The sequence below is a fragment of the Haemaphysalis longicornis genome, unplaced genomic scaffold (assembly GCF_048455015.1).
Source record: "Haemaphysalis longicornis isolate Haplotype H1 unplaced genomic scaffold, Haemaphysalis longicornis Haplotype H1 scaffold_6, whole genome shotgun sequence".
Classification (NCBI taxonomy): domain Eukaryota; kingdom Metazoa; phylum Arthropoda; class Arachnida; order Ixodida; family Ixodidae; genus Haemaphysalis; species Haemaphysalis longicornis.
In genome coordinates, this window is record NW_027526407.1 from 172,291,424 (window position 1) to 172,307,306 (window position 15,883).

Sequence of the window (15,883 nt, forward strand, 5' to 3'; positions counted from 1 at the left end):
CAAAGATCCCTTGTTTGCAGTGTCTGGGGTGATGGCTTTTATAATCTAGGTACTGCTGCCTGTCTGTTGGCTTTCTAAAAAGCGTGGTTTTAAGTTTACCGTTGTCTAGAATGACGGTAGTATCTAGGAAGTTCACTTCTTTTTCAGAATACTGGCAGGAGAATTTAATAGTCGGATGCGAAGAATTGAGATGGGATATAAACGTTTCTAGAGTCGCGCGACCGTGTTCCCAAATCATAAAGATGTCGTCCATGTAGCGGAGGTAAACCTGAGGTTTATGCGGAAAAGAGCTTAATAGGGTAGCTTCAAGTTGCCCCATGAAAATGTTGGCATAGGTCGGTGCGAATGGAGTACCCATGCTAGTTCCAAAAACTTGCAAAAAGTAAGAAGAGTCAAATTCAAAATAATTGAGAGTTAAAACTAGTTTTAACAAAGTTATGTACACTTCTGGTGCATGTTGGTGCGGGTTCACTGATAGAGATTTTGAAATCGCTTCAATTCCTTCGGCGAACGGAATGTTCGTATACAATGCAGCAACGTCAAGAGTAACAAGGAGGGTTCCACTGGGTAGGCGCCCGCCCATATTTATCTCTTCTATTATGCGGAGGAAGTGGGGGGTGTCCTGAACGAATGAAGGAAGAAGAGCCGGAATGTCGGATAGGTGATGATTCAGAAACAGACATAGTGCTTCGGTTGGGGTATTGTTATTCGAAACTATGGGTCTGCCAGGAATGTCGGTAGTGAACAATAATTCTACGGGGACTTTATGAATTTTTGGGAGGAGGTAAAAACGTCCTGCATGCTTAATATTCGGTTTCATGAAATTTAAGTCAGTAGTCGTTATTAATTCTCTAGATCGTAGATCTGTGAGGGTCTGAAGGATTTTTAGGCTGTATTTCTGGCTCGGATCGTTATCTAAGGGCTTGTAGTGGCAAGGGTTATTGAGCTGCCTATAAGCTTCATCTTTGTATTTTCCCATAGGTAAAACAACTACACTACCACCTTTGTCGGCTGGCTTTATGACTATGTCGGTTCTGGCTGATAGGCAATTCTGGGTAACTTCTTCAGACGGAGTTAGGTTCTTCCGCTTGTTTGATCACTTAGTTGTTGCCAAAATTTCTCTTGATACTGATTTTAAGTACAGATCCAATTCTGGAGATTGATCTACATCTGGAGTCCAAGTGCTAGGAGGGTGGAGGGTGCGTTCGTTAATGTCACGTTGGTCCTGCTTCTCCGAAAAAAACTCGCTTAGTCTCATTCTCCGAGTCTCATTTTATTTATTTAATTTCTCTTTTTTTTTACTCCGCGTGGTCTTGTGCCCCGTACGTCACTCTAACTTTATCTTTTTGTTTTTGAGTTTCAGGACAGGCCTGTTCCAGGAATGTTGCCGTGGGTGACACGTGCCATTTCAGTTGCCAGGTCATTGCTTTTTCTTTAGTGTGTGGGTTTATGTGGTTTCCCTCCCTGTTCTTTTTTTCCTTTTTTTTTCTTTTTTCCTTGACCTAGTTAGTTTTTCCCCCGTCTCTATCTTTTCTTTTGACCTGAGGCATGCAGATAGTTTCTGATAAGGACCCCACCCTCACCGCCTGGTCTGCTTCCGGCGGTTCTGAGAACCTTTCCCTATACCCCGCGGCGGGTCAATAAGCACTCTCTCATCCTTTCTGTCCAAAAATTCCATGAATATCAACCATCAGCTGACTTCCGTGTGACCTACTTCGCGGCTTAAACTAGACAACCTTCTTGGCCCCTCAATCTCTCCCCCGACACACTCCGAAACCAATCAGCTTGCTCAATTTCCCTTCCATCTTTCCCTCTCCTTTCACCTGGGGTCCTACCCCTATATAAACCCTGCCTGCCAGACGAGAGATTGCCCTGAGGAAAGCAAGTTCTCTTTGCTGAAACGTAGGCCACAATCGTGCTTTTACCTTGTTCGAAGTTTTTCTTCTCTTATATATATATATATATATATATATATATATATATATATATATATATATATAGAGAGAGAGAGAGAGAGAGATGGGAAATGAGGGGCTCCATAAATGAGACAGAAAATAGGGGATGGCAGTCAAGAAAACCTCGGAAAGCTAAGAGGTGGTTTTGGTGAGTCATAGAAAGAGATGAATAATTTTTTGAGTCGAAAAGAAAGTGGTGAAGAAATGCCCGTCGGGTGGGATCCCAACCCACAACCTCCAGAATACCGGTCTGGTGCGATAACCACTACGCCACCGGCGGGGCTGTTTGCCCAGCACTTTCTCGGGTATTTATGTTAAGGTATTTTTGTTTCCTCCACTCGGGGGTTGTAGCCAGCACCACTCGGACTACTCGGGGTGAAGGAGACCTTCTTTTTAACCCCCCGGGCCGTGACTATAGTGTCTTCGACTCGAGTGTTAAAAAGAAGGTCCCCTTCACCCCGAGTAGTCCGAGTGGGGTGGGCTACCACCCCCAAGCACAGGAAACAAAAATACCTTAACATAAATACCCCTGAAAATGGACGGGAAAATGGCCCCGCCGTTAGCGTAGTGGTTATCGCACAAGAGCGGTATTCTGGAGGTCGTCGGTTCGGATCCAACCTGGCGGGAATTTTTTCTCCACTTTCTTTCCAAATTCTTCATCTGTTTCAATGACCTACCACATCCTCCCCTTTGCTTTCCAAGGTTTTCTTGACTGCCTACTCATATTTCTGTCTTATTTTCATGGAGCCCCTCATTTCCCATTCTGATTCACTGTATATATATATACAGGGTGTCCCAGCTATCATGCACCAAGATTTAAAAAAAGAGAAATTGCGTAACTCGAAGAAAACGTAGCGCACAATGTTTGTAGTACTGTGAAGAAGCGGAGAGTAATTTTTTCGTTAATGAGACTTAATTAATTAATTGTAATTAATTATCTAACTCGAAAAATACTGTCCTAATCCCTAAAGTGTCAATGAGGCACTTTTAGGTAATCACGAGGGGCATCTAACTGCGCTATTTTCAGCGACGAACTAATTGCGTACTCATTTATTCTGACTGATAAAGGAAACCCGCGAAATATGAAAAATACCACGTGACGACGCTTACCCGCGCGTTGTAAAGGAGCGTCCCCAAACAAAGCTGATTGAAAGCAACTGCTTCGCGTGTTACCCTCCCGAAGAGACAGCGCATCACCTTGATTATAGCATGCATGGAAGGAGCAGCAGCAGCATGATTCGCGGGACGCGTGTGCAGATAAGGAACAAACTCGGTTGCGATTTCTTCTTTCTTTCTTTTGTCTATTTCATTCTGGCTAACTCAGAGGCAGCCTGTTTGAGGGCGTTGCTTTACGGTGCGCGCGGAGGCGCCGTCACGTGGTATTTTTCATATTTCGCGGGTTTCCTGTATCAGTCAGAATAAATGTGTACGCAATTAGTTCATCGCTCAAAATACTGCAGTTAGATGCCCCTCGTGGTTACCTACAAGTGCCTCATTGACACTTTAGTGATTGGGACAGTATTTCTCGAGTTAGACAATTAATTACAATTAGTTAATTAAGGCTCATGAAAGAAAAAAATACTGTCCGCTTCTTCACAGTACTGCAAACATTATGCACCTGGTTTCTTTCGAGTTACACCTTTACTCTTTTTTTTATCTTGGTGCATGATAGCTGGAACACCCTGTATATATATATATATATATATATATATATATATATATATATATATATATATATATATATATATATATATATATATATATAAATATATCGAATCGGGAAATGGAACATGAGGGGCTCTGTGAATTAGGACAGAATAAGGGTTGGCAGTCATGAAAAACTCGCAAAGCAAAGGGGGGGAATGTGGTGGTCATAGAAACAGTTGAATTTTTTGTGTCAGTAAGAAAGTGGTGAAAAAATGCCCGCAGGGTGGGATCCGAACCCACGACCTCCAGAATACCAGTCTGGTGCACCAGACCGCTATTCTGGGGCCGCTTCTATTCTTGTTGTTTATTAATGATGTAGATAATATACCCGGTACCCCATCAATATTTCTTTATGCAGACGATACTAATGTTTTCGTTACAGGACCCAACCTCGAAATCATCACCAATAATGCAAATTTGTGGCTTCAGGAATTATCCAAATGGCTAATAGGAAATAAACTAGAAATAAATGTCAAAAAGACAAAATGCGTAGTATCAAGAGCAAAAATAGGCAGTTAGATCTTGTTTCGTGGCTTCTATATCGGGAATACATTCTTGAACTGGTCCCGTCAATACGTTTCTTGGGTGGTATTTCCAATAATACATTGCCATAGAATGGTCGTGTAAACCACATATGTACGAAGTTATCGCGCTCTGTCGGCATTTTATAGAAACAAGTGTTTGTTACCCTGTTGGCTTAAAAAGCAGTTGTATTTTGCTCTTGTGCAGTCCCTCTAGCACTATCGTCTTCTGATTTGGGGCAATACTACAAGTTCATATTTGAATTCTTTAATTGTACTTCAAAACAAGCTGTCAGGGCTATTTTGAATCTGTCCTATAGAGAAAGTATATAACAACAGTGGAGAGGCTTGGGCATTCTAAAAATCCATCATTTAGTTAATTTAAGACGCGCGCAGGATATCCACCACATAATTTATGAACACCCCGACCTATTTCCGAATCTAGAATCTTCACCTCAGACAGCGTGCACCTAAGAAAAAAACATTATACAAAGCCGAGAATAAGGCCGAATTAGGGCATTCAGTTGAAGCAATTTCAAGTCATAGACTTTTTAAACAACAACGAGAAGATTGAAGTGCTTATTAAAGAGTTTAAATCCATAAAACTGTTAAAAAAATATTTACTTCAGGTATTGTTACACTGATATGCCCAGTTCACAATGCGTTAGGAGACAGTATAATTTTCGTTGAAAGAATGTAACGTTTGTGTTTCTTACTTTAATAATGTTCGTTTTTTATGTTAAAGTTGAGAGCCTCTCAGTGGTAAACTTGTCTTTATTGTCGTGTTTTAGTTTTATTTGAGCTGTTAGGCTCTAATTAACGTGTGCATGTCACGCTTTTCTCAATCTTTTCTGCTGATTTGTAAATAGTGCGTTAAAATTGTTATTGTATGCTATGTTTGTGTAAATTTTTATTTCTTTGACGATGACATTTTCTTTATTTTTGGGCTCCGAAAAATGTGCTAGCTATGTTTTTTTTTCATAAACTTTTTATTTTTCATAAACAAAGACTAAGGGTACGGGGACAAAAGGTACACATAAGTACCTGACTGGGTCCCTGCTCCTTTTGAGACATTAGCAGCAGCACAAAGTTACAAGGCGAGAAAAAAAATTCAGTACAACTGGTAACCGAGCAAACAAAAAAAAAACAACAACAAATTTTCAAGAACTCGCAACACTTCGCGTAACAGTGTGAGCATAAAACAACATATCACACAATAGCATATATACAAACTTACAAAGAACGCAAATTCAAAGGGAATTATTTATACAAAAAAACAGAGGTGCATATACAACACAGGATGCCAATAGCTAAATTTACTTATAAAGAGTGTTGTTCCTTTGTTCCTTTTCTTGTTCCTTTTCTTGTTCCTTTTGTTCCGTTTCTGCATAGTATAAGAAAAAATTGTGTCTATTTTTTTTATTTTTCATTTGATTTTGTGATGTCTGCTTCTCCCGACTTCGGTGCAAGCTACTTTGGGAGGAAGGGCCTCCTCAGGCTGTGGCCTCTTGCCCTCCACCTTATGCGTAAATGTACTTTCACACCTTGAAAAAAAAATGAAAAAAAAAGGATGCTAGCATTCGGCAAAGAGGTAATGTACGCACTTGGGGAAGAGCAGGGTAACCTTGCGAAAAGCTCGGACGAGATTATACAGGCATCAGAAGGATTATACACAAGCTTGTATCCCAACGAATTTAGACCATGGGAAGCTTTTGAGCGTACAATTTCAACTTGCGATGCCCCACTAGTAACGGAAGGGGAGGTCGGAAAGTCTCTTAAAGGCATGAAAACAGGACAGTCTGAAGTGAACGACGGTATAACCGAGGATCTTCTGAACGAGGGGTGAGATAATATAGTGGAAAAACTTGCTCTACTATTTTCGGAATGCCTAAAGACTCAAAAAGTGCGAATAACCTGGAAGAATTCCAACATTTTTGTCATTCAAATTAGGGACATACGAAGCACCTCAAGAATTACAGACCTCTCAGCCTACCATCGGTTGTTTAGAAGCAGGTTACTAATGTTATAGTTAGCCGCATAGGTGTCGAAATGCTTAAAGACTCAAAAAGTGCCAATAGCCTGGAAGAATCCCAACATTTTTCTCATTCAAATTAGGGAGATACGAAGAACCTCAAGAATTACAGAGCTCTCAGCCTTCCATCGGTTGTTTAGAGCAGTTTACCAATGTTATAGTTAGCCGCGTAGGTGCAGCATGGATTCACAATATTCAAGAGAGCAGGCTTGGTTAGGAATGTATACTTAACTATGGATCACATCCATGTCGTCATTCAAGTGATGGAAAAATCTGCATCTGCAACCCCTTTACATGGGATTCATAAACTTTAAGAAAGCGTTTGATTCGGTACTCACCACTGTCATGCTAGAAGCATTATACCACTATAAAATATAGACGACCCACATGAGACTTGTAGAATACAGATATCATGAATGCACGAGCAGGATAACCCTCCGCAAGCGAAGTGATAATTTCCCCATCCGAAAGGGAGTTATACAGAGATACACCACCTCGCCAAACCTATTCGCAGCATATCTCGAGGAAGTATTTTGAAAGCTTGACCGGGAAAACAGGAAAAAAGATAACCGGGGAATACTTCAGCTGGTTGAGGTTTGCGGGCGACATAGTGTTTCTGAGTGAGACAACAGAATACCTTCAAGCAATGCTTGAGAACAAAAGACTAAAAATCACGGCCATGGGGCTAACCATACATACGAATAAATCTAAAGTATAATGAGGAATAACTATGCCAAAAGCCCCCTCTTCAGCTTAGGAAACGAAACGCTGGAAAAAGTAAAGGAATATAAATGCCTCGGACAGATTTTTAGTACTGACGCCAACCACAAAAGACAAATCAGTCGCAGAACAGGTATGCCTTAAGGAGCATCCCGCAGGAACTCTTAAATGCTGAGCTGAAACTCGGCTGCCAAAGCTGAAACTTGGCGTCTTACTAAGCAACTCGAAATCAAACTTAGGTCTGCTCAATGAACCCTAAAACGAATAATGATACCGCTAACACTCAGGAACAGGAAATGAGCTTCCTGGATCACAGAAGTAACTCGAGTATAATATATCAGAGTTCAAATAAAGAAAAAGAAATGGATTTGATTGATTGTGGGGTTTAACGCGCCGACGCAACGCAGGCGATGAGGCGCGCCGTAGTGGAGGGCTCCGGATTAATTTTGACCACCCGGGGATCTTTAACGTGCGCCAAAATCTCGTACACACGGGCGTTTTTGCTTTTCGCCTCCATCAGAAAAGCGGCCGCCGCGGCCGGGAATCGAACCCGCGACCTCGTGCCCAGCAGCACAACGCCTTAGCCACTGAGCCACCGTGGCGGGTACGGGCGTTTTTGTGTTTCGCCTACATCAGTAAAGCGGCAGCGGCGACCGCGAATTGGACGCGCGTCCTTGGGCTCACCAGCAAAGCGCTTTCGCCACTGAGACATAGCGGCGGGTTGTCGAACAGGTTGATTATCGCTTTTGAAGGCACAATAGAACGTAATGCGGAATGTTCATCAGCGAGATACGTGTTGTTAGCAAACCAATGAAGTAATGCTTTTTTGGGACCTAATCACGCAAAAACAAAGCAACGAGGCAACAAATGTACGGAAGATGAATGTCTGAAAAAAAGGCGACGAGGTGGATTGGCAGGACGTAGGGAGCACTGAACAACCAGCGAGATCCTTTAGGTGTTTGTAATTGGATACTCTACAATACATAGGCAATACCGACAAAATGTTAAGAGAAAATTTTACCTTAATTCTTGGATAAACTAGATTGTGACAACAGCTTACACCACACAAATAAATTCCAGTGAAAACAACTAAAAACTGCCCATATTGTGTACGACATCCTGCCCATATGAGGCACAAAACATTGGGGCAGCTACGCGGTTTTTGGGCGAAGACTGGCAAAAGAGCGAAGCGGGCGGCCCCACCTATCTTATACCTCTTTCGGCCAGGTTCATGTGTAACTATTCTTGGAGGCTCGGCCAAGTTTTCTGCGTGGTTATGCTTCGAGACTCGGTCGAGTTTTGTGCGGGTTGTCGTCGTTAGCCCTCCAGAAGGGCAATGAACACCCAGTCATTACATTATGTAAAATGTGTTGCTTAATTTTCAGTAGCAGTCATTTGTTTCGCGATTGGAATAAAGTCACCTCATCCGTTCGCGAGGGGCGACTCCACATGAGTTACGCTCTTCATCTGTCGCCTCATCTCTCCCTCGTTGGAGACCCTGCGGCTGCTCCTTACATGAATTTGCAAACGTGGCACTGAAAGTTCTCTATGATTGGCAGGCACGGATCGTGTTGTTCGCAGGCTTTCAAATCCGTCCCAAAAGGAACCACGTTAGCATACACTAGAGCCAGTGGCCTCCGCCCTCTAGAACTCGGCGTCTGCAGCGCGAGGTGTTGTGTGTTTGCCAGAGTGTTGCCAAGATCAGGCGGTGCCACCGTGCGCAATGACGTCATGGGTAGGGGAGGCTTGACTACGCCAACGCGGCTGGGCGAAGGTCGTGACGGGCGCTTGTCACCGCAGGAGTTTTCTTGCATTTTAGCCGCGAAGCTATTGAGCAAATCCTTTGTCTTTGGTGTACGAAGTGAAAAATTCAAAGGCATGTACAGCTCCGACTGACATGAGCGCGTGGGCGTGACTTTGCGGCGCTCAGCTCCTCGTGGAACCCGTTGCGAGCATCTGGCAAGCTGAGGTTCCGAGTGCTGTAACCCTGCAGGCACTTACCATTTCGTAATTTTTATACTCCAGACCGAATGGACTCGTGATCTTCTACAATTTTATCATTACAACCAAGCACATAACAAAAATAATTAAAAGGGTAATGAACGAAGTCTAGTCAATTTTTCGGTTAACTTCACTTTGAACCCGTTTGCGAGCGCTGCCACGGCCCCTGATCCGTTGCCGCAGAAACGTTCATCTCCAAATATCCTATTTTCATAATTACTTTAAATTGTCCCTGAACCACACAGTACATCTACACATTGAAAAAAATTGAAAAAGCAAGAATACGGTTCAGGTGTTTGACTGCAAAAGCTATAGCTGCCCCATTCTGCAAATATCACTGTCATTGTGGTTGGGATTTTTGTCCGCACAAGAAAACGACCGGCGCTTTAAAGAGCAAATAAAGCTCACATGTGTGATGCGGTGCGACTAAAACCAGGGTCTACACAGTAGCAGCCCCATGTGATAGCACTGCACTATACTGCACATTTGCACTGTAGTAACTAAATCTGTAGTAACTAAATCTGCCGTTTCCGTTCCCCGTAAGGCATACCTACATAAATGGCTTCCCAGGGGATGGGGATCTTTGTGGGCTAATGCTATTGATTCTGAAAATTCTCAAAACTATAAGTAGCAAACGTAAAATTTCACAAATAATGCTTTTTTAAATTACTGGGATTAATGTTTAGCACACTCTCTCCGCCATCTAGGGTACCTCATCGCAGATGCTGGTTTCGACGTCTGGCTGTTAAACCAAAGAGGCGTGCCAGAATCGAACTTTCACAAGACGCTTACTACAGACGATGAAGAGTTCTGGCAATGGAGGCAAGACGCATGACCAAGTCGCGGCATTGAGATTTTTTTATACTGCACCATAACTGTGTACGCATGTCCGAATTGTGGTTAAAGAGGAATACTTTAAACATGAAGGCTTAACATGCCTACAAGGTCTTCTTGAAAAGAAGTTTTCTTCCAACATAGATTTGAAGCCATAGTGGCCACCAGTCTGCTTTTGGCTCCGAGATACAGGACAAATTTAATGGTGTCTCCGGAATGGTTGCAAGAAGTTTTATACAAAACAGGTATGAGAAGGAATTTGGAGTTCAGAAAGCGTGTTTTGACTTGCTTGGAACCTAGTAAATGCAAAAAAAAAATTAACGAAGGAGTGCATTGGTTTTGTTTTGCATGCTTGTTTTATTTTGTTCTTTGGTGACGATCGATATACAATTTATCGTTCATTATAGCGTTCATCATAGCTCATTTCGCATCTTTGTCTCACGAGAAAAAAAATTTCTACTCGAATGACGCAGTACAAATTATATATTGATGGGCTATGAATTCTTTTACTTATGTTCTGTCTGTCTTTACTAACCTGCAGAGTAAACCTACCATTTAAGATGTGGTAATTGATAATTTCTTAACAATGCATTGGTGTTATTACTTTTAAGCGGGAATTTTTACATGATAAGGTTCGTGAAACACATAAAAGTAGTGATATTCTGTAGGGAAGTTTTTTTTTTCGGGGGTATTGTAGCTTTAATTTCGGCCAGAAGGGAGAGAGTGAATCCTTAATAGATACAGGGAATTTTAGGAGTCTCAGGCGTCGTCAAGGAAAAATAATTTCATTTAACTGGATATCACAAAATATATTACTTGGGTTTTTTTAAGCTCTCCTAAACCTTCGTCAGATTTAAGTTCAAATATCCGCAGTCGTGTTTGGACAAGGCAAAATCATCCATGACAGCTTCTGACCCAGTTCGTAAAACCGATGGGAGTATAGAGAAGAGAGAATACTCCTTGATGATAAAAAGCTAGTGAAGCGCGAAGCGCCATTGGGTGAAGGGCTCAAGCCTGGTTGGATGTATTCCTGCGCAATGTACAAAGGACTATTCTGGGTGAGCCTTGGTCGGCGTGCTGTCATCAGTAGATGGCGCCAGCAGTCCGGCGCTGAAATAAAATTACCTGAATTTCCGAACAATGTTTGTTCTTTTTCATACGGGAAGTTTTATCTGATAGCTTTAGCATGCAAAGTAAGGGAACTGTTTTGTGAAAACCGTAAATTGCATAGTCAAACGCTACAGAGAGCAGATGTAGTGGAATTTAGTTCGCGCAAAAAATAAACGGTAAAACTCCTATTCTCTGAACTGCGTCTGTGACCAGAAGGCTCCGTACAGTACACATTGGTGGAATACAGCGATCTGATTGGTTTCATTCAAGGAAAGATAACGAACGCGAAAGAACGCAACTACTGGAAATGAAAAAGAAAACCTAGAAGCTGGTGGAACAAGGAAATCAAGGAAGCTATAACACAAAGGCAGCAAGCCTCGAGAGAGCACAGGGAGGCCAAGCGAGTGGGAATGCAAACAGAGGAAATAACTTTGAGGTGGAATTGGTACCGCCTCAAGAAGCTGGAAGTACAAAAACTTGTACAGCAAAAACTTAAACGAGAAAGTGAGCGATGGGTCTCAAATATACGGGCAAAGGATAAAGGCGCGCTGAGAAAGTTTTGGAATCATGTAAAGGAACTAAGGAAAAAGGCCGAAGAAGTACAACGTCATGTCATAAACGGCGAAGGCCAGGTACTAAAGGGGGAAGAAGCGGTATTTCACATACGCTCTATGATACAAGAGAAGTTCAGAAGAACGAAGACAGGGCTACAGCTTTCAGGGAGTGGGGCAAGCGAAGTGCGTACAGATAGAGAGCTAAAGTTGGAGAATCTAAACTGGAAAAAAGCCGAAGAAAATGTTCCAGCAAATACGGCAACAGGGACGGATGAAATTCCTATTCGGCTGGTCAACCTACTGGGTCCAAAAAGCAAGGCACAAATGATTCGAACAATCGAAAAAGTTATAAAAACTAAGCAAGTACCGGACAATTGGCGTAAGAGCAGGATGAAGATGATATATAAAGGTAAAGCAGACAGGGCTGATGCCAATTCGTACAGGCCTATTACAGTTACCTCAGTGGCATACAGGCTGGCAATGCAAGCTATAAAAGCGGACTGAGAGAACTACAAAATGGTTTCAGACGAGACAGACGCTTAGAGGACAATTTATTTGTCCTAACCCAATGCATAGAGGTGTCAATGGTTCAGGATCGACCACTATAGATAGCATTTCTTGATATAAAGGGAGCCTACGACAACGTAGATAGAGAAATTCTATGGAGCATAATTGAGCGGGAGGAATTAGGCCAGGACTTTATACAGCTGTTGCAGGGAATTTACAATGAGAGCGAAGTGCAATTTACCTGGGAGGACCAAAAGTGCACGGAACCGGTAGTCACAAATAGCGGTTTAAAGCAGGGTTGTCCTCTGTCGCCATTGCTGTTCATGCTGCACATGGCTAGACCAGAAAGAAAGCTTGAAGGCAGTAAAACAGGTTTCAATCTATGTTATAGCCGCAATGGACAGGAAGTGGAACAACATATCCCGGGACTGATATATGCAGATGACATAGTACTACTAGCAGATAGCAAACAGTGTCTGCAACAGCTCACAGATATCTGCGGGGAAGAAGCCACTGAACTGGGGTTAGAGTTTAGCACAGCAAAGTCGGGAGTTCTAGTTTTTAATGAAAACACCCGTAACGAATCGGTATTCGTTCAAAAAGCAGCAGTACCGTGGGTAACGGAATACAAATATCTGGGTATATTGTTAAACGAAGGTCAGGCGTATCTAAAAACTCATGAGGAGCATTTAAAGGAGCCATGAAGAGAGAACAAAAGTTTGCTTTATTCGAAAGATTAGGTGTTTCATAGTACCCCAAGCGCTTTCCCGGAAGCAAATGATGCTTTATTCACTGAGAAATAAGGCAGTTTAAGCCAAAATTTTAAATCACCCGCTAAAATTGCACATTTGTTGACGTGAACAATGGCGTCATTCGATCCGGTCCATGAAACAGATACTTAGTATGTCGACTCCATATAGCACCCACACGCGGGAGTCAGACAGGAACCGAAACTCGTGCCGAAACCCAGACGGCGGCCATTTTAACAATACTAGTAAAACCTAGTGCACCCGCAGCCCCAGTCATGGAATCGCCTGATCCGGAGAACAAAACTCTCGCCGAGGAGCTAGGGCTTGCATTTAACAACCTCACACCACTTGAATGCTCAATGCTTCTAAGTGCACGAGCGGCAGGAGTTGTGGGATACGCGGTGGGCGGGAAGGCGACCATTCCGCGATAGCCACAACAGACGAACGCCCTGCCGTCGGCACCTCTGCCTCGTCAGCCCCGTCGCGACGGACGAATACAGACTGGTACGTATGTGCCGTATTTTTATTACGGTTAATAATAGTTCAATTTCAGTAGCAGTATCGCTTATGCCCGTTGGCCGGTGTCTTGTATGGAAAGCCGTTCGCGCGAGCTCTCTGCTCTGACCAGAAAGACACGAGCGTCAATGCGCGGTGTGAACGGCATTTTTCACCCCAAGGTCAGAGCGCTTTGACGGATATTTGACGAAGTTGGCGACGAGCGCCAGCATGTCCCAGGAGTGAGCTAACGTAAGGGTCCCTGCCGTAATCACTTCCTCGGATATGAAGCGGGCACACTCGTACTTCCTTTAGCTCCCTTTCTCCTCCGTTTGCAAAGTTCACAAAACGTAGCCACTTGCTTCGCCGCGGTTCGTCGTTTGGCAGCACATGAAAGGAGATCTCTTCACCGGCGGGGATGTCGCACTCCCTCGACGATTTGCCCGTACTACATGAGCATTTCAAAATGCAGCAACGAAATTTCATTGCAAAGTACTCGAACAAACTGAAGTTTTCAGTGGTTGTAAACTAGAAACGAGCTCGTAACGACAGCAGCAAGCCACCACCATTCGAAACTTATGCGACGACTGGCACTATCTCGTCGCTTCTTTGTGTTCCTTACTCCCCTCGTTTCTATTTTTACCTTTGCTGGTTGGCGATATGACGGCCAACCTCCTGTCAAGGGATTAAAATACCAAGCAAGGTCGCGGCTGTACGCGCTGGAATGGTTCGTTGGCCCCTAAGATCATCGAACCCGAAAATTCGTCTGCGCGACGGCGAGATGTCGAGCTCGGCGGCGGTAGTTTCGTACGCATTGGCGCACACGCTTGCGTGTTCGTTCGGAACTTCAACCGTTTACTCCACCGTTCTTTGTCATAAAAAGAATGTGCAGTATGTTTCACGGGCAAATAGCTCGCTATGCAAACTGTAAGCCCTGCCTAACATGCGTTTGCTTTTGCTGGCCTCCACCAATCGCAGAGCATTCCCGAGTGACATCATAGGTTCTGTTGCGGAAAATGAGCTGGTGGGTCGCATGGTCATTTCCTTTTTTCCTAATTATGTAGCTTATTTGAGCGAAGTTTGCGTTATAAGTGGTGTCGTTATGGTTCTAACGAGGCAACCTTTCGAATGAACCAAACTTGTGTTTTCTCTTCATGGCTCCTTTAAGAATGAAAAGCAGAAGAAACGCCTCTCTCATGAAACACAGAGCACTGTGGGGATATAACAGATATGAAGTAGTGAGAGGAATCTGGAAGGGAGTAATGGTACCACCACTCACCTTTTCAAACGCAGTAGTGTATGCCAAATCAGAGATTCAATCAGGGCTAGAAGAAAATCAGAGGGCCGTGGGTCGATTGGCATTAGGAGCACACAGCAAAACAACAAATGAGGCAGTGCAGGGAGATATGGGATGGGCATCCTTCGAAGTGAGAGAAGCACATAGCAAAATATGTTTTGAAGAACGACTTAGAAATTTGGATGATCAGAGATGGGCGGCCAAAGTGTTACGGTATCTTTACATGAAATGTGTGGACACACAATGGAGGAAAAGAACCAGAAGGCTCAGGACAAAGTATATGAAACCTGGAAGTGCAGGGGAAACGACCAAGGCAATAAAAAATGAAGTGAAAGAAACAGAAACAACGACCTGGAAACAGAGGATGGATGCGAAGAAGTCCTTAGAATCGGAAAGCAGGAGATCACAAGGGAAAAATTATTCGATAATACTAAAGGGAGTGCATTGCTTTTTGAAGCCCGAGAGGGTTGCTTGCGGACAAAAACGCTTATCCGCGAGCCGGTACAGGAAGAACTATGCGCAGTCTGCGGAAATGAGCCAGAAACCATGCGACATATTGTAACGGAGTGCAAAAGTATCCGTCCAGTCCTCAGTGATGGAGCCATCCAGCTACCGGAAGCCCTTGGCTTTAAGGTTAGCGGAAAAGTGAACTGGACAGCCGTAGAGGTTAGTAAAAGAAGGTTAGAATGTTGTTGGGAAAAGAGCAGAGAATAGTCTGGGAAGACATGCGAACAAAGAAGTCAGACTAGCACAAAAATTTCGTAAAAGTATTTTCTTTTGTCTTTTTGTATAAAAAAGTATTTTTATTTTGACATTATTTTTTTATTTATTTTGTTTGTATTTTTTGGCGAGGTGATTGTACAGTGGCGTTACGACTAAGGCCGCTGTGCAACGCCACCCCGTTACAAAGGGGAAGCCACTAAGCATCATCATCATCATCAACCGAACAGGAAGACCGATAAAAGTTTCTCAGCTGCAAAAACACAATGAGGGGAAATTTTCAGAGAAGACTTGCGAAACGTGTGGGAAAGAATGCAGAAATTAAGAAATTTTTGAACCTACAAATAGATTTTTTTGCGAATGCGGAACATCACTGCTTGAAGTATAGGCAAACTTGATAAGGTACCAAAAACCACACATAAAACGTAGCTTTAAGCTGGGAAACGATTAAAGAAAAATGTAAACCACAGCTGGCGAGGAATGTTTCACAGCATCGGAGACAAAACATACAGTGTTCTCGCCGCTATTTTCATACGTGGCTGCGTGGGGCCACACCTCCATTCCACAACGGTATGGCTAGTTGCCCACCACACCCTAGCTGCGAGGGGAGCTCCGAGAAAGTACGCCAGGGTGGAGGAGGCTTAGGCAACCCAAAATGCAACTCATACTACCACTGTCCGA

At 43.3% G+C, this 15,883-nt stretch overlaps 1 protein-coding gene across 1 annotated transcript in view; it reads left to right on the plus strand.

Annotated features, from left to right (window-relative positions):
- The window catches only part of LOC144143369 (gastric triacylglycerol lipase-like), a 57,120-nt gene that overhangs the window by 22,557 nt on the left and 18,680 nt on the right, over positions 1-15,883 (plus strand). Inside the window, exon 4 of the mRNA XM_077675136.1 lies at positions 9,644-9,758. Coding sequence (XP_077531262.1) covers positions 9,644-9,758 — 115 coding nt within the window. The remainder of the gene's footprint in view (positions 1-9,643; positions 9,759-15,883) is intronic.